We start from the raw sequence: 25,089 nt of genomic DNA, 5'->3' as shown, positions 1-25,089 counted from the left end.
CTCTGGGAAACTACAGTGCAGCTCCACTACACAAGAGTGGCAGCTGACAACCACCCCGTTCATTTTAAAGGAGGAAGGTTAAGTTCTAAAAACAGGAGAAGTCGTTCTAAGAACGGAGGCCATTCTCTGATCATCCATGCATAGAGGACACCACAAAGACTGACAAAAAGCTCAGGCACTTCTCTTACATTGATTGTGGAAACTTCCTCTTCTTCCATTACTTCTTCCTGGGGAATGTCATCACTGACTGGTGAACCACTCTGAAACACGTCCATCTCTTCACTGGATTCATTCTCTTTACTGGCTGCTTGTTTGGAACGTCCAGCACGGCTACAATGAGAAGAAAAATAAAGATCAGCTTCACAGCACGTGTACATCTGCAGTATGTATAAACAGTATGAGCAAACATTCTAGTTCATGTTTCATGTTATACAATGCTGCTGTCTTTTACACCTATCTAGTTCATCCATGCACAGAACTGAAGAGAAACTAGGAGGCTGGACGATACCATTTGAAAACAAAATTGTTCCATAATAGAGGGAGCACAAAAAGTTGAACAATTTTGCCTCTATAGACACGGCAGATTTTTCTCTTCAGTGCCACAATACAGGCCAAAAAAGGTTGACACAATGCTAAACAGTGAACAGGAAAAGCCAAACATCCAGAGACTGAATACTGTTGCTGGTTTTGTATCTATTCAATTCCATGAACAGATGTACTCTACTTCTCCAGGACTTTTTACACAACAAAATTTGAATAACTGTATCTATGTTTTTTCAGACAAGAAGAACCCACATCGCTACTCATGAAATTAAGACTATAAGGAACCTAAATGCAAATCTTCCAAGCAAGCTTAGGGATAACCAGGATAACAATACCTTAATCAGGATAAACAAGAACAATCAGTCAACAATATCTTAAACTGTCTGTGTTGGTTATGGGAGTTGTGCCACAAGCAAAAAGCACCCATTTGCTTAAAATGAGAATTAGCCAACATCCCTCACCTTCAAAAAAAGCCAACTACAGAAGTATCCAAAACTCCACAGCTGCACCCACATTGCAGTAGCACAATTCAGAATCAAATCACTGAATCATCCCGTTTACTGCAGGTGTAGTCTTGGTGCACCCAACCTTGGGGACGTTTTGGTTGAAATGAAACCGGAAACTCAGTTCCGGGCACACAACAGACTTCAATCTCCAGTGGAGACACAGATCCAAAACAACTGTACTCTAATACCATCACATCACAGAAATGGTAGGAATTTTCCGTCCTGAGAACCACTAAAATTTAGACAAAATAAAATCTCTCAACTGCATAGCAACTGTGCAACCAACATGCCATCCCTTAACACAAATTAGCCCAACTCAAGTCTTCCAAGACCGACAGAAGCAAAAGAATTGAAAAGGAAGCAGAAGAATTATTCACAAGCTAGGTTCCTCTTTTCACACATCACAAAAATAAGCCTGTTCACATGTGCTAATTGGTAACCCAGTTTGCTAACAGAAACAGGTTATACACTGTCACCCACAGACACATTATCACCTCATAGGCAAAATCCCAAATTCTTATGCCAAATCCATTCCCAAGGAGCCCAGAAAGCTTGAGGTTATATATATTTCTCTTGCAGTACGCAGTGCTGGCTCAGTCTATCAACTTTCTGCAGTTAAAACTGCTGTAGATATGGACATAGGAGAGGGAGAAAGGCTTGACTACAGTGCACTTTGAAGACTTGAGAAATTACTACTGTCTCACCTTTTTCTTGCAGATTTGGAAAAAGAACAGTCAAAATGTGGGTGGTCTGATAAAACAAACAAACAAAAACAACCCACAATTTTTTTTTTTAAATGAAGTCTAGAGTAGACCCAACAGCTATGAACCCTGAAACAACTTACTTGGGCTTCAACATAACATACACATGAATGAGAGCTATGCTTGTTACTGATTGTGGGCAGTGATACAGTTTACTGTCTGCTTAAAATGGAGTAAAGAAACACAGCAACTTCACTAAGAAAAGCTAATTAAATATTTAGTAAAGGGTATCTTTGACAAACACCACATAGCACCCAACAATAACTTGTTGGTGTGTCTTCCCTGCATGGCAGTAGCAGTTTCCAAGTCTTGTTCTACTGCATGTGTAGCAGTGACTTCTGGAGCAACCAAGACAGTGTTAGGTCCTGTGTTTCTGGTTACAGAGTAAAGGAGCAGCAGAGGTGGGACCTGAGGCAGGGAAACAGAACACTGGAAAGGTCGGGATGTTGTGCATGGAAGATGCCAGATCATGTGATCCAGAGTGAGACCAGAATTTGAAATGAGGGTAACAAGCTTGTTCAGGCAAGGTTCCCTGGTAGGAAAGATCCCTGGCATAAAGCAAGTCAGTACATTACACTGCCAGAGGAAGAGCAATGTGATGCTAACTAAGCCCAGAAGCCAAAAAAACAACAGAGATATACAGTAGTGTCAGACTGTGGGTGTCCCCCAAGTAGTGCCCCAAGCAATTTATATGAGGTTCTGGAAAAGCTCATTCTCCATGAGCTGCAGTTTGCTACAAGTGGGCAAATAACCACTTGTACACATCTGCTTAGATATATTATCTATACATGTACAGAAAAGGTAGAGATACCTGTATTTTCCTACAGCAGGCACAAGAAATGAAGCTAGCCAATGACAGAGTTTACCTTCATTTTGGAACTTAATGCATTTCAGAATTTTCAGAAGTTACTACCCTTCACTGATCACAAAACATTTTATTCCAATGAAAATGATTCAAGTGAATAGTAAGAAGGCCACAAATGAGAAAGTGAACATTAATTAAAGGAGAATCAGAGTAACCTTAATTCTCCACAATTCTGTTTCACCACAGTAATGGATTCTCACCCGCTATCCAAAACAAAGAGGACCACTTTCCACTCCTTTAAGTCCTAATAAAGGCCTGTCTTCAAAGTTATGTACATGCTACCTGAGCACACTAAAATTACTTGCAGCCTCTTGCTCTGCTGTGAGATGTCCTAGGAGAAGCAGCTAAGGAAAACATTTTAGAAATAACAATAGCAATTTATTAACTGTGAACTACAGTATTCTGAAATATTTTCAGTAAAGGTTTGCTTGGGGGCACAGAGGCATTATTTAATTTTCACTAAACACAGATTTAGAAGACTTACACTTTTTTTTGCTGTGCTGGTGGTGTTTGTGATGACCTTCCTCGTCTTTTCTGTGGCGTAGACTGTGCTGATTCAACTGTACTAGTTTCAGATGGTTCTGCTCTGTTTTGAGGAAGACCCAAATTGCAAAGCATCAAATTATAACTAATGTCCAAGGATAAAAAATACGCAGTTTACAAGAAGATGTACTTACCTCTGCTGTGTTCTTTTTGATGTCCTATTTTGCCTGCCTTTTGGTTTTTGTTCAATGTTTTCAGTTTGCCTTTCTTCCTCCTCCTCCTCCTCTTCCACTGAAGCTGCTGGCGGTTGTTTTTTTTTGCTCCTTTTTGATGACTTTGCCACTGGTTCTTCCTTTGGTGTTGCCCCATTATTTGTTCTGGTAGGGCGCCCTCTTCTCCCTTTCTTTGGTGGACTGTTCTGTTCATCCTCACTTTCTATCACATCTTCTTTTAGCCTTTTTTCCTCTTGCCATTGTGTTTCATCAGCTTCTGATACAACTGCAGGTCTCTTCCTTCCCCGTTGACTACCTCTAAGCTTCTGCTCTTGACCCAGTTTATTCAGGTCATCTATGCTTAGTTTCTCTTCTGAATCTGTGATACCTGCTTTCTTCCTTCCTCTAGGCTTCTCCATCTCTGACTGAAAAGGTAAGATTGCACCATTAAGTTAAAAAATTAAACTGCCATTATAAAGAGTCACATGTAGAAACTTCCTCCAACAAGACAGTCTTCAAATTACAGAAGTTGTCTCAGATTGTTTACCATATCCATTTCAAAAACATTTGCAAAAATACAAACACACACCTACGTATAAAATACTATACTAGAGGGAAATGTTCAACAAAGGTAGAACCCTATCTGAATCATAAGGTTTGAAAACAGAAACTATTCCTTTACCTCTCCATGATCTAGTTCTCTAAAGAGCACAGTGAAGAGCCATAAACAGTGCAAAGATTTCAATAAGCAGCTACTAGGGCCACATCGCTCCAACCAACCCTTACCCCTTGGAAAAATAAGAAGTAGAAAATATTACCCATCCACCATTTCATGGGTACCATGACTCTTTCATTTCATATCATGAAATTGTCCAAAAGTCCAAATATTTACAGTATTTCTGCTTCATACCAATCTTTGTTTCATACTAACACTACTGTATTTCAACACAGTTATTAGTATTTGCCACATTGAAACTTCATCTACATAATCAGTTACATCATTTAAAACCTGAATGAAGGTTTTCTTCTCTTTACATCTGCTTTGTGACATTAAGATAGAGGTCATCTTACATATTCATGTCTCTACTTTAAACAAAAACCTTTTTCAAGAAAAGCAGAAAGAGAATCTAGAAAGGATGTGAGGGGGAAAAGAAAGTGAAGGACAAAGGATTACACTAGAAGAGAGCAAGAAAAATGTTTGAACAACGATGACACCTCCTGTCAGTTCATGTCTTCAGTGACAACCTCATTATTGCCCACTTAATTTGCTTTTGCAGTCATCATGCACATCTGTCACCGCAGCTCCTCTTAGCCAGTAAGTAACTGCAGCCGATTTTCAAAGTAATGTTTCTCCCTGCGGCTAAAAAGTGTTCCACAACCTTACAACTAAGGTGTTACTTTATGATTTAATCTGGACAAATATCCTGAAGTGACACCTTTAAAACATGGACCTTCTGCTACCCAGTTAAAATCCTGCTTCTCAGTTAATGCTTGCTGTAATCCGCTCCCCATCTCCAAAAAACCAAAAATGAGTTCTGAATCCATGACCTTGAGTAACTCGCTTACAGATTCGAAGTGGAATGATGCTCTCAAAAGCACTCAAAACACCGACCTGTATTTGCTCCATCACTGAGCTTTCTCAGTTACCAGTTCAAGCTAATGCTTCTAAACATGAATTGCATGCCAGGAGCTGTCTGGACTCTCAGACTTACAGGTTTGGGGGTTTTTTTGACAAGAGATTCCCGATTTTTCTGATTTAATTATAAACTGGTTTGCTTTTCCCACAGTATAAGATAGTTATTTATACTTCAAGACAAGCAAAAATGCAGCAATTTTTACTAGTCAGTAGCTTATGTCCCAAGCAACCTAGAAAAATGCACCAGAATGACATAATGAGAGAAAAGAGAAATGTCAGAGACAGTAAAAAGAAGTAAAGCAGCAGTGACATCAGATACAGGACATCCTTAATGCAGCCTAGAAAATCCAATTCTAACAAATCTGATCTTAGTATTTTTTCATGCGTATCCCAAATACTACAAAATTAACAGACTGTCAACTGCTATTAAGGCACAAAGAAGTGACATTTACTAGTGGTATAGGAAATTATTATTATTTGACCTGCTTTTAGAATTACAATACAATTATAATTTTCTTGGGTAGTTTATTTTTCTCGACTCTGATACAGGTATAAATACTGCTTAAGATAATATTTAGCCTGCTTATAACTTCTTTTACATATTAAAGCACTACATCTGAGTGAGAGTCCAAATAATATTTTACAGCCTCATTAAGAACCTTTCTTATTACTGAACTACATATATAAATCCATTGGTAAGAAGGAGTAAGGATACTACTGCTCTCCAAAGCCTAAGTAACCCTGAGGACATGATTTCGTGGTGGACTTCACTGTGCTGAGTTAATGGCTGGACTTGATGACCATTAAAGGTCTTTTCCAACCTATATGATTCTATGAGAAACAGAACGTTTTTTTCCATTGTATTTTCATGTCCAACTCTGAACACATTTTCCAGTAGTTAAAAATATCAGCCTGGTTTCATGTTTCAGCATATTTTTTGGAATGATCTCAAATATCATCACATTAATTTTTAACAGCTCACCCTTACAAGATCAGAGTCGTCCCTTTTGTCAGTTTTCTTTCCTGGTAAGGGTGAAGTCAGTGTGAATTCTTCATTTTCACTGTGGTCCATTTCAGTACTGTCAAGCCTAGGATGAATAACCATGTATTTACCTCATTATTATAATATATGGGGCAATCATTGCAAAAAAATACTAAGAACAACAATCTTCATATAAAATCTATTATTAAACTACAAACAATTTGGCAAAAGGAACTTTCCACTGTAGGTACTATAGATACCACACACCACAAGCCACATCATCTAAGTCTCAAAGTCTCAAGACAAATGTTTTGATCATAAACCACGTTCAATTTTCTTTTCTCACTGGGAAAGATAAGCAGTTTTTTTAAGAAGAGTCTGAGTTGCAAGAGATCTGTGTTTGATGGCTATAGGAAAGTGTAGGCAAATGTATGCAAAGATCCCCACAGACAGACCAGCCAAAGCACACACACCTTCCTATGGTGAGTTTTAGGCAATAAAACAGCAATTCAAATTTCCCTCTGTTTTTTGTTGCTTTTTACAGCACCAATTTCATTTTTATTTCAGTTTGTACAAACTGTAAATGTGGACAATAATGCCTCCTGTATATATAAAACACTGAGACCCACAGAAAAAAGATACTGCACAAAAGCCAATCCACAAGTCATTTCAATTCATCTGCAGAAGCAACATTTTTAAATACTACTGCATGTTTTTAAATGAAAAGAAATTTGCTTTGTGTCGAAATGAAAAGTGATATTCAAACACACAAACTCAACTCCCTGGCCTGAGCACTGCACAGAGGGTGAAAGATGTTCTCACTCCTGCAGGTGTAAAATCTGTAATAACTGGGATGCAACTGGAAGCTTAGGTTTTATACATTCTCTCAAAAGCTGCAAATCTCCCTGTACATACTCAGATAGACTGAACTGGAAATATTGTGCATCCTGAATCATTCCCATCACTTCTCTTCATCTTTGGCTTCTCCACCCAAACCACTAATCCCTTTAAATTAAGAGAACTGGAGAGGTCATGAAGATGACTGAATATATTAGGCTGTGAGTGCAGCATTTTTTAAAATTTGATCTCAGACTCATTTTGCTGGATATAGAGAAGAATCTGGAGTCCATCTGTCGTTAGCCAATAATGTGAGCCTGCATGACTTGTAAGAAATGAGCCTTTTGCAGACTTTCTAGTGGAGAAATATTTCTTGTAAAACACTGCCCTACAATTAAAATTAATATTGTATATTAAATTGTCACAGAAGTACCAAATGAGAAATCTTATATTCAAACATAACATTTCCTAACAGTCTTGAAAGAACGTGAAAAAGTAGAATACGAATAGTGGAGGCTATACAATCTCTCACTGTCTGAAAAAAAACTTAATGAGACTTTCTGCTTTTAAAAAAATGAACATAAGATACAGACACTGATGAATAACCTACAAAACTGACACAAAATAAGCTATAAAGATAGATAACTAGAAGATGACTTATGTAGCATTACAGTACACTCACCTCTTCATCACAAAACTAATCTAAAATCCAAAAATATTTGTCTGCAAAGCCCAGCACAGTGCAGAACTGGAGGAGGAAGTCAAGCAGGACCACCACAATGGCCTACCAGCTCTCCCTGGCTGGGATGTGTGTGTAGCATCACAGCCAGGTTCCCAGGGACTGCAGCTGTGTGTATACACACACACGTACATATATACGTATGGGGGCGGTATATATCTATCTACCTAAAACACACCCCAAAAAACCCAAACCCTTCCCTCAAAAAACTAAAAACATATGAGGCTCTCCTTTCCTCCTTCAACCAATTCTGAATGTAATTTGGTTCTGGTTTGTTTTTTTTTTTTAAATAAAATTTATTTCTGGAGTTGGAAAGCCAAATTCATGGTTTCAGTTATACCAGTGTGGTACTGTAACTTTATTTCAATGTAAGATAGAAGAATTCTGTTTTTTACTTAGAAAACATAATAGAAGTATTCAAAGTTTCCATTACAAATATTTGAAATATCAAAGTTCCTTTGTTGTCTACCAACCTCCCTTTGATCCTTCCTGGAGAGCTTGGATTTGAGCTGCTGCTGGCATTGCTTACAGTTTCCATTCGTGAAGATTTGGATTGAGACTGCTTGCCTGCTGACGAAAGAGGCTTATTAACTGCTCCAAGAACATTGGCTGCTTTGGGCTGAAACCAAAAATATATTTCCTTTATTTTAAGCTACACGTTCAGATATTGTTAACATGTACTATGCTTAAAATATTCACAGATTTCACTTTCTGCAATCATTATCTTAATTTTAACACAAAGTGATAAACATTTTCATATGAAAGCTACAACAGACACCAGAAGGAAGCTGAGGGAGCTGCAATCAAATAACTAGCTGCCACCAAAGCTGGTATTCTTCTCTCTACCCTTAGATTCTGTCCTCTTCCCGTTGGTAGTACTGTGGTCTCACAGGACTGTGCAGTCAGTCACTGCATCACTTTGTGTGCCATTTGCTTTCTGCTGATTTATCTACCTGAACCAACTCCCCATCTGGATCAGATAAGCACCTGGCCTAGCGAAGCAGAAATAGCAGTAGGACGGCCCTTTCAGCAAAGGAGACATTAAACTGGCAACCACATTAGTTTCAACTGGGAATAAATGAGAACCTCAGAAGCCAAATACTGTGGAGAAGATCCTGATACTTCTTGCACGGATTTAAAGATGTTAGGCTTTTAATAAGTGCCACAACGTCTCCAGACACTGGTGAGCTTCAGGTTATTAATTTAACTGGATTATCTTTCAGTCCTGCCGAATGCCTCCAGCTCATGCTAACTTTTGAGAGAGTAGAAAGAGCTCAATTACTCCTAAAGAGAATGCCAAACACCCATGTACAAAATTGCTGAATTAAAGACCATTCCCTATGTTTCTCACTATCCATCTTTTCCTTCAATATTAGATTCTAGCTATGTCTGCAGTTAGTGACAGCTACACAAAGTTCAACATGCACATCATATCAGCCTGGAGTGTTTCTTTCTCAGAGCTGTGGACCATAGAAGTTCTAGTTATACTTTTAAAACCAGAGGGGAATTTTACACTTACAAAGATTCATTCTGCACTGAGCACAAAAAAAAAAAAAATAGCATATGCTTTCCAAAAATAAACCTTGGAGAACTAAATTCAGCTTAACAATTTGCATCTATTAGTTTAGAACTAAATGTTAATCAGTAAGTGTATGCTGAAAGAGCTTGAAAGCAAAGAGATTTTCAAATTCACACTGAACTGACTTCCTACTAAGGAGGGACTAACAGGGCCTGCACTACCAGCTGCTCCCTTGCCACAGAACCTACACTCAAAGCCTTCCTGCTCTCAGTGTTCCCTGCTTATATCCACTCCACTAACACCCACCCAAGCCAGTCTTCCACTTGGAAAAATAAGACTCCCCAGACCAACTTTCATTTCATGTTCGTCTTGTGATAGTGAAGAAACTGAAAATTCTGGTGGTCAAATACACCTCTCCTGTTTGTTACAAAGTTTCAAATCAACACAAGAAGAGCTAGAGTACCTGGCACTAGAAATTAAAAATAAAAGTTAACTTAGGATTCAAAAGAATTTCAATGATGATCTATTCTAATCCATAAATGTTGACTTTCAATTTCTCAAAGAGAAATCTGCTTCTTTTCCTAGCTTGCATTGCTCCTTTATTAGTAAGTTACTGACAGCTAAGGCTTCATTAGCAAAGTTAAGGGTAATGAAGATGCTGCAATTTCGTTCTTTCTCAAGGTAAGAAATTAATGTTCTTTGTCATCTAGAACAGGACGCATTAATCCAGATGAAAACCACAGTTTGTCACTTCCTTTACCAGATTTTAATTTTATTCTGAAGAGTACCTGGGTTTAGTTTTAGTGAAGAAAGAACACTGCCATTTAATACATGCGTATTCTGAAAGAACAAATTAACAAAACTATAGAACAGTCAGTTATCTTATAAGATACTGTAAAACGGTATTCAGCTTTGCCAAAGATTAAACATGTGATTTTTAAAATATTTTGTTAGTTTTCCATAGCTGTCACTTTGTATGCAACACTGTAGTCTTCTGCAGTCTAAAAAGGTTAACTATTTTGTAAACTTGACAAATATTATGGGTTGTATTGGGGGTTTCTTGGACTCTCTCCTTTTAAAGACAACAGGCTTTGCCTACTGTCGCCACAACCCAGTACAGACAGTAGCAGATTTCTCTTCTACCCATCTCTTTCTCTATACCCAGAAACAATCTGTTCTCTTAAACACAGAGTTTCATTAATTACATGCTAGTTTTCTTTAAAAAACAAAACAACCACAAAAAACCACAAAGAAAACAAACAAACAAAACTATCACTCCCCAAAAAAAAGACAAAGCAGAATGCAAACACAGCACCAAAAAAAATCCAACCCCCCCCACACCACACCTACCTTTCCAGGGGTGAAAAATGACTTCATTTCCGGAGGAAGATAATTTTTGGTGTTACTGAAATTCTGAAAGAAAAAGGGGGTGGGAGAAATTACAGCAATAATCAGTGAACGAGAGATAGATGTAGATACACACATTCTGGAGACTGCACTGCAAGATTTTATTTACATCATTTATGCTTTTGAGTTTTTAAACCAGAGCAGTAATATGGAGGAAGGAAGACTGGGGGGGAAGAGAAATTGGAGTGTGCACACATATATAATATATTTATAAAAACATATACACGCATTTTCAACTACAATATAAGAGGGAGAAGTCTGAAGTTACAAGAAATATTTAAGGAAAAACAACACTGAATTACAACTAACAAATATTTAAACAGACTTATCTCAAGAAAAATTAAATGCCAAGCTATACCTTGTCAGGTTGAGTAAAATATCTGGCTGGAAGTACAGGGTCTTTAGGGGATTCCAAACTGTATGTTGTACTCTTTGACATAATGATATTCATTGCTACATCACAGACTGTATATAGTTTCTGTAAATAAAAAAATTTAAAAATCAAATAACACTTTAGAAGTTCATCGCAAATCTTGACAAAAGATAGTGTATCTTTTGTGCACAGGAGCACAAGAAATCACTGTTTAAAAGCAATCATCTTCAACATTTAACATTAGCCTGCATCTTAAACAGTGTCTCTCAGGATACTGAAACACAGACAGTAAAGGCAAAAGCATTTTAAGTCTAACAGCTGAAGACAGCTTGTTTTCATGATCTTTCTATACTTAAGAATAGTGCTTGCCATAGTTTCTAAGACAAAGCTAATTGAATGAACACACATATCCCACCCACCCCCTACCCAAAAATCATCTCTGAGGGAAAAGCAGAAGAGTGATAAATCGCAACATTATGTGATGCTAAAACCACCAAAAAAAGGTTAGATACATGCTCTACACAATACACACCAGAGATTTCTAATGTATTTTTCTTCCTCTATTAAGTTTACTCTTGCACTTCAGAAATTAAATACTAAAAAGCACTTTAGCAGATGATTTAAACAGTCAATTTTATAGTTTATATCTATTTAGCGTTCAGTAGTCTTACTGAGACAGAAACAGAAGAACTGAAAACTATTATGACTCCCTTGCAAATGTGCAAGAATTACTGAAGCACAGGAAAATAACTGCCATCTAAACTAAAATAAATATAAACATTACAGTATATAAAATATCATTTCATACATACAATTCTATTGAAAGAAATTTTGAAGTTGGTGTATAAACAAAAAGCAACTCCTTTCCATTAGCAGGCCAGAATTAAATGCAATTTCCAATCAAAAAGTATCACCTACTTCATTCATTTTTTGATCATCTGGTCCTTGAGCATCCTTAGTCTGTTTGATATTTTCTACCATTTTTCTGATAAATGCATGACTATTATTTTCATTTTTAGCCATTAATATTTCCAGTATGAACCACAGGCACCTAAAGGAGAAACACAGTATCCCGCATCAATCAAAGTACAAGAGAAATTCCTTTAAAAAGCACATTTGAGAAAGTGATTTAGTCCAGCTTTTACTAGTATTATGAATTTGAACCAGTCTAACTCTGGGAAAACAATTCTTTTGGAAAAATGAAATAAAGATGAGCAAAAGGTGAAGGGTTCCTATATAAAATATCACAGAGCAAGCACTAAAAAAGCATCTATACTATTTCTCTTAATATTTTACAGAAGTAACTGGCATTATTATGCACACTGGACTGTGTAACAGGGCACCACAGTGAGTTAAAATTCCACTTAGAATAAAGTTGGAAATAACACTATTAAAAGTGGTCTTACTCTTTAATGTCCTTGAGTTGTTCAATGTCCTGGACTTTGACATAATCTGGGTCATGAGCTAGAAGATGGATAGTATAAGGAACAACATACTCTGGTAGAAGTGACAACAGTTTCTCTGAAAAGCAGAAGAAAGATGCATCAAAAAACTACATACCAAGAAGTATGCTTTTCTGCCAAAGAGGAGAGGGCAGATTTTGAGGTCAGCATGCATTAAAGTATAAACACATGCGGGCCTATCATTTCTCTATGATGTTCCATTTCATGGCTGATGTGCATATGTTTCATGCATGCAAGAATTAAGGTTTTAAGTATCTCTCACTCAGGGTTGCATGTCTTCTAGCTATTTTGAGATATAGCTACAGTCACCTCCTACTCCCAATCCTTTCCTCAGTTAAAAGCCTGTATTCTGAAGGACTTTGAAAAGCAGAAGTGAGGATGGATCACAAAATCCATGTTAACTGCAAGACGTGAGACCAGCACAACTGCAGGATAAGCTGCTACTCTTTCTTAAGACATTGCAGTGTCCAGCCCTGCTGTCCAGAGAACAAACAAAGGCTTTCTGCAGGGGCTTTGCAGTCAAATTGCCACAGTATCTGTTTCAAGTGGAGTGGGAGGTCACATGAAAGCTGTACCAAAGTACAGTCTGAAAGGCTCAATCCCACCTAAACAGAGCAGCACAACTGTACTGTGAGATTCAAAGCATTCAAATTTTTTTCTAGCATCCTCTGAGACTTTCAAGTAATCCTAAGTAAGGACTGCAAGAAAGTCTTTTCTCCATCATGACAGTCTGAAGGCCTATTCCCCTTGGGGATTCAAAAAGTAAGGGTTGTTGCCAATGACCCTCTCAGAGCTGCTATCACAGAATACACCTTCCATAAGGTAACAGATTCCCTGACCCAACCAACACCATGAGCGTGAACTCCAGCACCTCAAACATCATCGCCTAAGGGGCAAGGACAACAGAAGGACAAGTTGTACAACAACAGTGAAAAAACATTTTTCAGCAAACATCCACACTGCTTTCTTTAGTCTAATGCCTGAGAGAAATCAGCACACCTAAGTTATTAAACCTGTACCCTGTGCAACAGGCAAGACAATGGGAAAGGGAAGGCATCCTGGTATTCCATGTACATTGCTATGGCACAAGCATCTGACCTTCAGTGCTTGTGGCAAATGCAATACCATAGTATTGACATGACTTGAATGTACATGTGAAGGAAAGAGGGAAATTCCTAGCTCCGCTTTTGAAACCCCACATTTTGCAATAGTAAATGCATGACCAAGTCTGGAAAACCTCTCAGTAAACTTTTACCTATCCCATATTCGTTTATGAGTAACTCCAAACATTTGTAAATCATTATATACACTAATATATATTTGAAAACAATTTTAAAATACATTACAACACTAACATTTTTTCCTCCAATATATGTATTCATATGAGATGTGCTTGACAAATATTGTGCACATCAAACAAAATACACCATTACTGTAGATTTTACAAAGCTAACAGAATAATTGTCATGCATAAGTCAAGTCTTAATCTATCCCTTTCTCAGAGGTGTGCATAAATAGGGGTAATGCAGAGTCTACATAAAATATATATAGTATATAAAATCACCCAATGTCTTCCTATTTCAAGCTGTATTTATGTAATTGAAATCCAGTGTACTTTGCAAAGCAGTTTTTAGTGTTTCAACTGACACTGCACTATAAATTTTAAAAGCATCCTTTACTTCTTCAAGCACTGTCCTGCATTTTAGCCAGCAGCCGTTCACATTACTAAACAAAAAAATAAAGATGTGGCAGGGAAGGAAAAAAAACATAATTACGACTTCAGAGCACTAGCAAAATTGGCTTGCCTTAGACATGCCCCAGACAAACCAACCCACTATTATTTGTACTAATTAGCAACTTCAATAGAATGCTCATCAAGAGCTCATAAACTCCATCTTTCAGTAACTTCCTGCCTTGGACAATTTCTCATATAACAATAATTCCAACTGAGTCTGGAAAATAAAATGAACTAGTTCCAGACAAAACAGGAAAAGAATAAATATTGATACATATTATATTTAACCCCTGTCATGACAAAAAAGAGTAGAAAAAAAATAGAAAAAAAAATAGAACTTTTATCTCTGATGAAAGAAGACACTACCTGAAAGGTAGGGAGGCTTTCCTACCAGCACATAAAACTACAATGTGCCAAAACCCTTCACAAGAGCCCTTTATGAGCTTTTAGGAAGAAAACTTGCTAAAAAAAAAAAAAAAATATATATATATATATCCTTACTCCTGTAATTTTTCTGCTTATTGACTTTCAAGTAAAAGCCCATCATGAGAACACAAAAATTCAAATGCAAGGCACATCTCTACCCAGATGAAACTAGTAACAGATACACAATCAAAATAAATCTCTTCTTGAGTGGCTTCCACTCTGAATAGCATTTAGAGGATTTAAGAGGGCCGAGAATAATTCCTGCCAGTCTATAAAAGGCCAGTGTGGAAGAAAGAGTCACATGTCTAGTACTAGTCTTTAAAAAGTTTTCCTCAGGCAGGGTATATCTACCATATTTTCAACAAATACTGAAATCTCCCCCAAAATGTCCAACAGATATCCTCCTCACCTGTAGAAGTTTTCAAGACAAAACGTGTAACAAAATCACACATTTATAGATTCAGATAAATAGCTGCAATAATCAAGGATGCAGATTTTCAATGGAAGTACTACCATCATTGCTACCCTGAGTTACTGCATGGTCAGCAGGGAGAGTGGCAGAGGGAGACACACATTTAAATATCGTGTTATTTCCAGAACTGAGCTTTGGCTGACCTGCTCCAATATGGGTATTTTAGGATACAAACAGTTCAAGACATTTTATTTGCTGAAAGCTCAGACTGGTAAATCTGAATGGCACAAAGTTAACATTGGAATCCTCAAAAAATCCTGCAATCTATATTTAATCCAGACTCCCCATGCATTATAGCACATGTCAAATCAATGGCATCACTCATTTATTTCAGCAAGAAAAGAATTTATCAGGCACACTTTGAGGTCCTACTGGATAAAGAAAATCACACACACCTAGGTTCCTCTTAATTTCTTGCACAGATTTTTGATAGCAACTTTGCAACATCTATTTTAAACATATGAGAATTCTTGTATTTTCTGTCTACATAGCTAAAAAGAGTTTTCAACCTTCAGGGGTAATAGTCTTAAAATGACTTAGAGGTGTTCAATATTTTTTTCTTTTTTACATGTTATTGAGTGGGAGAAAAGTACCACTTTTTTCTTTAACTAATTAACAATACACAAAAGGATTTGTCTGCAGACTTATTCTCTGATCAAAGTCTAAGGGGACTAAGAAAGACTGACTGACATGGCTAATATAAAATGATTCATAAACAGAAGGAAATCAGTTATCTGACAGCATCTGAGATCAGATTCACGTAACAGGTCTGGTTTAGGCTAAAACCATGAAAAAATCCTCTTCATTTCACAAAGGTCAAACCATCAGTACTCTTTCAAAGAAATAAAACTTTCAAAACCCTTTATTCAAAAATGCTATAGCTCTTCATAAAGGCCTATTTTTTCCTATGACCATGTACCAGTGCTGTAATACTGTACATGTGTAGTTTTAAGTCAAAAGGGCTGATTTAAGAAAAGAAAAATAGCTGACGTGAGTCCATAATAACTTCCAAAGCATTCCCACAATCAGACTGCTGGCACTGAAAAGAAAGAATTGCATAAACTCATCCTGAAGTCCCTACAAATATAGCCCTTTGCCAGCATAACACAAGATGCTACTCAATACAGGAGTGCAAGGACAGTCTATTTACATATTAAAGTTATGTATTAGTAATTGCTGAAGTAAAATTAATCATTGTCACTTAGAACATTATTAACATTATTAAGTTCAAACAGTACACATAACTGCCTTGGAAAATTACTTCAGTTCCAATATATTTACGCATAAGCATTTGTACGTTTTTAACAAAACTCAGAAGTTTTGAGCAGTGCCTGACAAAGAAAAATCAAAAGAAAATCTGGACAAAAGGAAATCAGAAAACCTGGAAGTTTTCAGTTTTCATTAGATACCTCCAAATCAAATTTACAGTGGTTCTGTGTATAAAAACAGACAACCATCAATGTTTTCAGACTACTCACATTCATATTTGAACTATAGCACTTGTACCAAAGAGTGACTTCTATTCTCTTACCACTAACTGCTGCATGTTGCTTCAGATATTCCCTTCTGACATTTATGTTCTTCACAAGGCACTGCCTAGCATGAGCTCTTCTCTCTTTCACGGGATCTTTTGCACACAGTGCACAAATAGCCATATATTCTAGTGGCAGCCGTAGTCTAGAAAGGCCTTTGTGAAGTTTCTGAGCAAATATTTGTCTCACTTGGTAACATTCATCCTATTAAAAAAAAAAAAAAAAAGGCAAAACCAAAAAAGATAACAGTAAACTTTTCTGAAAGCAATATAGACTGTAAAATAAAGCATGGAAGCTCAGGTAAATACGCCAAAATCAATTAGACCTTGAAGCCACTGAAACATAGGAATTGCAAGGGGTTTTTTTAATCCCGATTCAGAGCAATTTAACTGAACTCATCAGTTGAAGCTTCCTGTAAGTTCAGAAGAAGAGCTAAGAAATTGTGCAAGAAGATGTTGCACTCAGGACCCAAGGCATAATTTAGCACAGTACTAAGGCATGGAGCTACTGAAATTGTTTACAGTTGGGTCACTTGCTTTGTAAAACCAAAGTCAAAAATCTGCATGAAAATATTTTAGCCACCAGTAACCACCACATGTTAATTTTACTGCTATGATTTCACACATTTTCATCAAGACATTAATAATAAAAACTGAATAAAATTCAACAGAATTACCAAATAAGGTGAAACACTGAATAGAGTACCAAGCCTTACCATTATACTGTGGAAACCTATGCACTACAACTGACCACAGAAGATAATTACCTGTGTCTAACAGCTGCCAAACAACACAAAGTAAAATAATATGAATTGTAGTTTTACAGTTGATTAAGCAACATATTTCCAGAAAAGGCACAAACTTTAGTTTTGTTTCTTATGTACATACCACAAACCATTTACTAACACAGGACAAGGGAGCTTAACAAAAACACACGTAGAAAAGAGTTTGAAGAAAACATACAGAAAAGCTTAAGGTAAACAAGGTCACCAAAACAGCTTGGCATATTTAACCTGCCAAAAAGAGGTCAAGAGGAAAGATTTACCTCTAAATGTAAAGAAAAAAAGCTTTAACAGGAGTTAGCAGTTATTTTAGTCAAATGACAGTTTTGAAGTCAGAAAGAATCGAAGAAGGTTTCCAGTTATCAGTCAACTGGAAGTGCAGAGCCAAAACCTAACCATGGGCTCTGCTAAATTTGCAAATGGCATCAAAAGAGATCATGTAATAGATAAAATAAGCCTCCCTCTTCCCCCACCAAAAATGAAATCCAGAAAACACTTTTTTAAATCAAGCCCCATTTTCTCCTTTCTGCACTTCAAGCAATATTCCCTCTCTATGGACTAAAACCCTGAAACATCCACTGTAGCCAGAGTTGAAGCAACCCAAGCCCACAAACCCAAACCATGAGATCTGCTCAACATCTTTTGCCGCCTCCTAGCAAACCCACTGCCCACAGGAGGCTAAGATAGAGCCCTCTTTTCTTCCTCAGTATCACCTAAGTCTAATGCCTTTAGGAAGCTTAGAAGAGACTGATGCCTAGTTGGTGTTTTCAGCAGGGAAACATCTCCTCTTTGCCTCAGAGGACAAGGGAGGTAGTTTGTTGTTACTGATGGCATTGCGTGGCCAATTGGAATGATTATAATTTATCTCTCAATATTGGGAATAACCTTAAATCTGACTGAGCTACACTAGTTCACTAAGAAGAAGGGGGACAAAACTTAACTAAGGTATGCTATTTTTAACAGCATACACAAACTCCATAAATTAATCCCATTTTATATATCTATGTCTCTGCCAATTCATCAGAAGTTCACCATTTAAAAGTATTAAAAAACACATACTTGTAAAGCATCAGGTATCACACAGACATAGCTCTGATTCATCAATTACACCAACTTGAGTTAACAAAGAAAACTGAGAAAGCTCTGGGATTTTTTTAAACAAATGAAACTTAAGCAAGCTACAAGATTTATTCTAAATCCAATTAAATTGCATTTTCAACAGCAAAGCTTATCAGATCTTAAATCTGATCTTAAAGGCTGTTAAACACTGAAGTACTATCCTCAATTATTTTTCACTCTCTTTCAATATGAAGCTCTGCTGACATCAAAATTTCTTCTGGAGATCAAAGAAGTCAACTGCTGGTAACGTTATAAGACTGGCCAAATACATATGCAACTTATTTTAAAATAACTAAAATTACATGCATTTCATCATCATAAAGCCCCTGCTTACTACTGCCACTTTCATACAGTAATTAGTGACAAAATTTAGTTATCTGTTCTGCACTCCAAACATTATACAATACAAAATGGCAGCACCAGAGGGAAAAAAAACCACCAGCACAGAACCACAGCAGAAGCCGTGCAACCATTGCAGGACTTAAAAAGTAAGCTTTTTCCTTTTGTTTAATCTATTTTCTGATCTGCCCACTTAAAGAACCTTTGCTGTGAATTAAATAACACAAAACCAGATTTGGCCTAATTTGTGTCACCTAATTTGTGGCTAGACTTGAAATTGTTAAGAATAAATAAACTTTTAGAGTAATCAGTATCTACCATCAAGAAACAGATTCTCATACTAGCCACTCTAAGCATAAAAATATATGTATGCATATGTGCACATGTGAAATCTCAGAAAAAAAAAAAAAGCTCAATACAGTACCACTTTTAAGTGAAAAAGTCATTAAAGCTATTACAGCTACTCTGCATCTGAGCACCTCCACTGACAGTGAGAAAGGAAACTGGAGAAGACCTCAAAAACATCTAGAAAAGTTATTTGTAAGTATTCAAAATCCATTAGGAGCTGCTGTGAAAATGAAAGGTAAAATTCCTGACGTGACAGAGCTTACAATCTAAATTCTAGAAAACAACTTAGAAAGTCACAAAAGGCAAAGAAATATCAATAAATGAAGAGGGAAAAGTGACAGAAATGATACTACAGCGGAACAGATTCTCCTGGAAGTGATGACAGAGCATATGAATATCCACAGGGAGGGGATTAAAGACACCCAACATGGCTTTACAAAGGACAAATCATGTCTGACTGGTCTAACCTTTTACAGTGAAGTGAATGTGCAAATGGATAAGGGATGAGCAATTTATGTCACCTGCCTGGATTTCCATAAGGGGTTTGACACAGTCATACACAACATTGTATATGGGTTTCAGAGATGAACTACTCAACTGATAAGAAAATGGCCGGATGGCCATGTCCAAAGGATTACAGTCCAAAAAATCAATGTCCAAATGAAGATCAGTAACAAGTGGCATGCTCGGGGGGAATACGGGAACTGGCATTGTTCATCTTCGTTAATTACACAGATAGGAGGGTTCAGAACATCCCTCAAAAAGACTGTGGATGACACTGAACCAAGTGGTGCAGTTGATACACTGGAGGGAAGGGATGCCACCCAGAGGAACCTTGACAGGCTTGAGCACTGGGCCCAGGGGAACATCAGGAGGTTCAAGAGCTCCAAGTGCAAGGTCCTGCACCTGGCTCCAGGCAATCCTCAGTATCCATACAGGCTGAGGGATGAAGGGATTGAGAGCAGCCCTGCAGAGAAGGACTGGGGTCACTCGTGGATGAAAAACTGGACATGAGCTTGCAGCCCAGAAAGCCAACCGTGTCCTGGGCTGCACCAGAAGGAGAGTGGCCAATGCGGCCAAGGAGAGGATTCTCAACATCTACTCTCTTCTCATGGGACCCCCATCTGGAGTGCTATGTCCAGCTCTGGAGTAATGGCTTTAAACTGAAAGAGATGAGGTTTAGATTGGACATAAGGAAGAGATTTATTTACAGTGTGGGTGGTGGGACACTGGAACATGTTGCCCAGAGAACTTGTGGATGCCCCATCACTGGAGATGTTCAGGGCCAGGTCGGATGGGGCTTTAAGCAATCTGGCCTAGTGGGACGGTGTCCCTGACCACAGCAGGGGAGTTTAATGAGATGATATTTATGGGTTGCTTCCGATTCAAAGCATGCTATAATGCTATAGTAAAATGTGATACTAACTGGTTTATAAGTGTTGATAACCCTATTGCGTTCTAATTTCAGTCTCTCAAAATTCCCTTTTGAAAATTCAGGGAAAGTAAGCATTAGACACAAAAAAGGTGACAACACATCTGTTAGAATATCCACAAACAGTTAAGACTGTTACAGTTGGAAAATAGGTGATAAAAGTGAGAGATAGTGATGAAATGGAGGGCAAAGAGCCTGCACTTAACATACTGAAAAGAGTATCAAAACAATGAAGCAAAATTCTGATAGGAACTACAAGGTTAACATCTGCAATAAAGAAAGATTTGCGGCAGGAGGGAAATGACTGAAGAAATGAACAGATTTTGATCACTGGGTTCACAAGAAAACAGAACATGCAAATACTACATTGACAAGGCCAGTTTGGCATGACATTATCCAGCTCAAATATCCTTTCCAGAGCAGAGACAGAACTTATTTGTCATTACATTAAGTGCCTATTTTTCTCTCGACTAGTTTTGTTCTGAACTATAAAAATCTTTAAAACTCATTTTGAAACAAGATTAACATTTATATTCAGTTTTGGAATATGAAAACTGAAAAGTATCAGGCTTTGCTTTGGGTGTAAAGACCTTCAGTTACTACCACTGAATTCCTGCTGCATTTTTGCTAGATTTCATCTGCTTAAGTAGTTTAAAGCTTTGTTCCATTTCTCTTGTTTTTCTTAGCATTTGGGAACTGAATAAGGGCTCCTTTCCATAGGAATACAGAAGCTTAAAATCCACATAAACATAGTTAAAACAATATACAAGCCTAATACAGATTGTCCTACTCTGGTACAGGAATGATTTTTCTAGCCTAACTGTAACCAACTCCAAGCAACTTAAGAAACTAAAAAAGATACTCCCTATGAAAATAAACAATATCCACACAGGAGCCATACCCTGTATTTTTTAATATTAAATGCCAATTTAAAGTCTTCTGACATTTAAAATGGGTTGCAGCTTTTAAAGCTTTAGCCAGACACAGGAATTAGGGTCTAGAATGGAATATCATTACTACTGCTGGTATTTTCTGGACAGGATTCCTTCCAGAGGATTTCTTGACTTCTGGAAAGCCAGGAGAACACCAGCAGTTACACGAATAACACCAACAGAAGTCCCTTCATGACCACCTTACTCTTGGGGTGTGAACCAATTTCTGTACAATTTGCTAAGTCTACAAGCCAGAAATAGACAGGATCCCTGTATCTCTACTTACAATTTGAGAGTTACTTTCTTACTATAGGCTAACAGGCAGAAGTCAAGGATGAAAATTCCAGCATCTACTAAGGAATCTCTCCCTATTTCTTCTAATATTTGAAGGATGCTAATTATCTTTGCAGACCTCTGCATTCCAAATATATTCTACCCAAGAAATTTTACTGAGAAACCAAGGTCACTGTTGTCACCACAGTTCAACATACTTTACATCATCTCATTTCAGCTTCTAGTAACGTCATAATGCAGCTGGGGTATTACTTAAATACATACTGCATTTCTCAGCTTATCAATATTCTAACATTTGACTGCTCTAAGTTAGTACTCCCCCAATGGACAGCCCAGTACTATAGATCTAATTCTCATCCAAAATGAGTTTTCAGGATTACGTAGTGGAAAAATAATTTCATGCCAAGGCTGAATGTTTTACATAAAACCAGATTCACAGAAATATACATAACATACAACAATATACATCTGCTGATAACCCACAACTCCCAACAAATTTCCTTACATTTATGGCTAGTGCACACAGCTGGTATTGTTCTAAGGTGATGATTTCATGGTAACAAGGTTCTTGTGCCAACTTCACAATAGCATTCCCTGCAGCCAGCCTTAAGCGAGACATATCAGGTTTACTGAAAAACAAGCACATGGATTGTGAAGGTTAATTAGTAAAAAAAATTATGTAATTATTTGACTGAATGAAGTCAGTAAGTTTGCATCACTGAAAAACAAGTACTTAGAAAGAAGTTTCTGTGAACTTAGCCACCCCCATGCCAGCAGAAGCAATTTCAAACTCAAAGTAATTTTCATGGCACCACATTTTACAGCCTATTACCACATTACCATTACCTGGTCCCAGCTTGGCGATAAAAATCTTCCTTCAAACCTCCTAAAAGTTTCACATGGGTGTGAAACAGTTCTAGCTGTGTATTGAGCCAGGACAGTCCATACTGCCCCTCAGAGACCATGTTTAGCAGTAAGATACTTCTGTTCAGCTTGCTGGTCCTCCTTCAGCAGGGCAGTCCTGCCAAAGAAGTGCCAGCCCATTTCTAGTCCCCTAAGTGCCAAACTTTTCTAGCTCAAAATTATGTTTCAGGCCAACATAAATTAAGATTAACTAGACACTGTAATACATGACTGAGTGAATTTTATTTTAAGACAATAGTAAAGTGTCTTTTGGATGCAACCACTAAAAATGTTGTATATCAGATGTGTGGCAAATTTTCTACAGCACAAAACTATGACATTCTAAACTCCTAAAGCTTTTTAGTAATTTTACTCTTGGTGAGCTTTAGTTTAAGAAAAAATGCAGATCATATCTAATATCAATACTTTCTAGTAATACTGCTAGTGTCCACTGATACTGAAACACTCTTATTTTTTGCTTAGTATAGACTAAAATCAAAATCCTACTACAAAGACATGCAAGATTCAGCCTAGCTCTTCTACCTAACTACAAATAGAAAATAAGTATAATCTTGAATTTTGTAGGACTGTTTGTGAGTTATAAAATTAAAAAGAAAGACCTGGAAAGGGTAGTTTAGATACTGCTTATTGATAAAATTCAATATTAAAAAAAATACAAGGCTGGTGAATTTAACCTACACATGCTAACATTTCAAAGAAATCAGTTGTTGATTTAAAAGCAATTCAACAAAGTCATCAATCCTACTACTTCAAAGTGTGAAGGCTGAACAAGAGAAGGGATTTGTTTTCCAAGTGGGACCTTGCCTTCACCTTAGACTCCAGGCTGAACCGTGCTTTGAAATAAAAAAAGTAAGAAATTCCTTACACAGTCACAGAAAGGCAGAGTTGTGTAGATTTCAAAAGCATTTATGGCTGATGAGGGCAATAACATCACAATGATCACAACATGACTAATGGCCTCAATGGCATCAAATGGCTCCTGAGCCCTGCCATTTTCATTTAATTCAATAATCTTCAGCAAATTATTAAACATTGTTTAAAAGACAAATGCAAGCCATGAACACTAAAATTGACTCACACAGAATGACCTCATATCAAGTACAATCCAGAAGATTATGTTCTATACTGAATGGACAATTTTTCTCTTTTCAAAGTCTACTCTAAGTTGGAAGGAGCAGTATCAGGTTTGCACAGAAGGGACACAGTAAGCATTTCCAGAAAGAAGATACCCTTATTGGACTCAATGGGTGAAGAACTAAGGTCAGGAAGTGTCAGCAAGTTCCACGCAGAACTAACAGGCCTGAAACATCATCTCCTATGCTTCAGGTTTTAGAGTAATTGTTAGTGTAAGCAGTATATCTCACAGAGACAATGGAATGGCCACTCTACCAGTTTGGAGATTTCCTGAAAAGCAATAGTGGGAATCACAAAATAATTAATACATGTCCTGTCATCAGGGCTCTTGCTTCATTCAGCAGTGGGTGCACATTTTCCCTAGTCTTCCTTTCGTCACTCATTTACTTAAAGAAGCTCTTCTGGTTGCATTTGTCACTTCTCACTAGATTTTATCCCATTTGGGATTTGGCTTTCCTAACTGTATCTCAGATGGTATTCTCTGTATTCCTGCCAGGTTATCTCTACTTCCTCCTTCTGTATACCTCATACAACCATAGAATAGTTGGGGCTGGAATGGACTGTTAAAGATCATCTAGTCCAACCCCCTGCAATGAGCAGGTACTTGGAGGCCTGTCCAACCTGACCTTGGATGTTTCCAGGGATGGAGCAGCTATCACCTCCCTGGGCATCCTGTTTCAGTGTTTCATCACCCTCACCATAAAAAGTTTCTTCTATCTACAGGCTCCCTTTAAGTACTGACAGGTTACAATAAGGTCTCCCCAGACCCTTCTCTTCTCCAGGCTGAAGAACTCCATCTCACTCAGCCTTTCCTCATAGCACCAGCCCTCTGATCATTTTTGTGACCCTTCTCTGAACATGCTCCACCAGGTCCATATGTTTCCTGTGCTGAGAAACATCCCAGGGCTGGATGCAGTACTTTGGGTTAGGGTCTCACCAGGGTGGGCTAAAGAGGCAGAATCAAATCCCTCAAACTGCTGGCCACACTTCTTTTGATGTGGTCCAGGACACAGCTGGCTTTCTGAGATGTAAGCACACATTGTTGGTTCACATCTACCATTTCATCCACCAGTGCCCCCAAGTACTACTCCATAGGGCTGCTCTCAATCCCTCCTTGTGTGTTTGAATTTTGCCTGGAGCATCTTGCTCATTCAGGTAAGGTTTGCTGAAATATCTGCCTGACTTTCTGCTGTGACCATGCTTGAGCATTGAGGGGTGATTTTTGAATACTAGGTAACTGGCTTTCTCGGGACCCTCTTCCCTCCAGGCCTTATCCAACGGGATCCAACAAGCAC

General features: G+C 37.6%; 1 protein-coding gene across 4 annotated transcripts in view; it reads right to left on the bottom strand.

The window, feature by feature from the left end:
* Positions 1-25,089, bottom strand: part of PDS5B (PDS5 cohesin associated factor B) — a 101,826-nt gene that overhangs the window by 4,116 nt on the left and 72,621 nt on the right. Inside the window, exons 24-34 of one of the 4 annotated variants that reach the window (XM_039566301.1) lie at positions 22,242-22,365; positions 16,491-16,695; positions 12,270-12,384; positions 11,782-11,914; positions 10,849-10,968; positions 10,434-10,496; positions 8,038-8,183; positions 5,995-6,094; positions 3,353-3,795; positions 3,160-3,261; positions 189-330 (exon numbers count right to left, since the gene is read on the bottom strand). In XM_039566301.1, coding sequence (XP_039422235.1) covers positions 189-330; positions 3,160-3,261; positions 3,353-3,795; positions 5,995-6,094; positions 8,038-8,183; positions 10,434-10,496; positions 10,849-10,968; positions 11,782-11,914; positions 12,270-12,384; positions 16,491-16,695; positions 22,242-22,365 — 1,693 coding nt within the window. Of the gene's footprint in view, positions 1-188; positions 331-3,159; positions 3,262-3,352; positions 3,796-5,988; positions 6,095-8,037; positions 8,184-10,433; positions 10,497-10,848; positions 10,969-11,781; positions 11,915-12,269; positions 12,385-16,490; positions 16,696-22,241; positions 22,366-25,089 lie in introns of all 4 variants that reach the window. The other 3 variants (XM_039566292.1, XM_039566306.1, XM_039566315.1) reach the window with 3 other exon arrangements.

This window comes from Corvus cornix, chromosome 1, assembly GCF_000738735.6.
Source record: "Corvus cornix cornix isolate S_Up_H32 chromosome 1, ASM73873v5, whole genome shotgun sequence".
In the NCBI taxonomy this organism is placed as follows: Eukaryota; Metazoa; Chordata; class Aves; order Passeriformes; family Corvidae; genus Corvus; species Corvus cornix.
The sequence above is the reverse complement of the archived record's forward strand: the minus strand, read 5'-3'. Positions and strand labels throughout refer to the sequence as shown.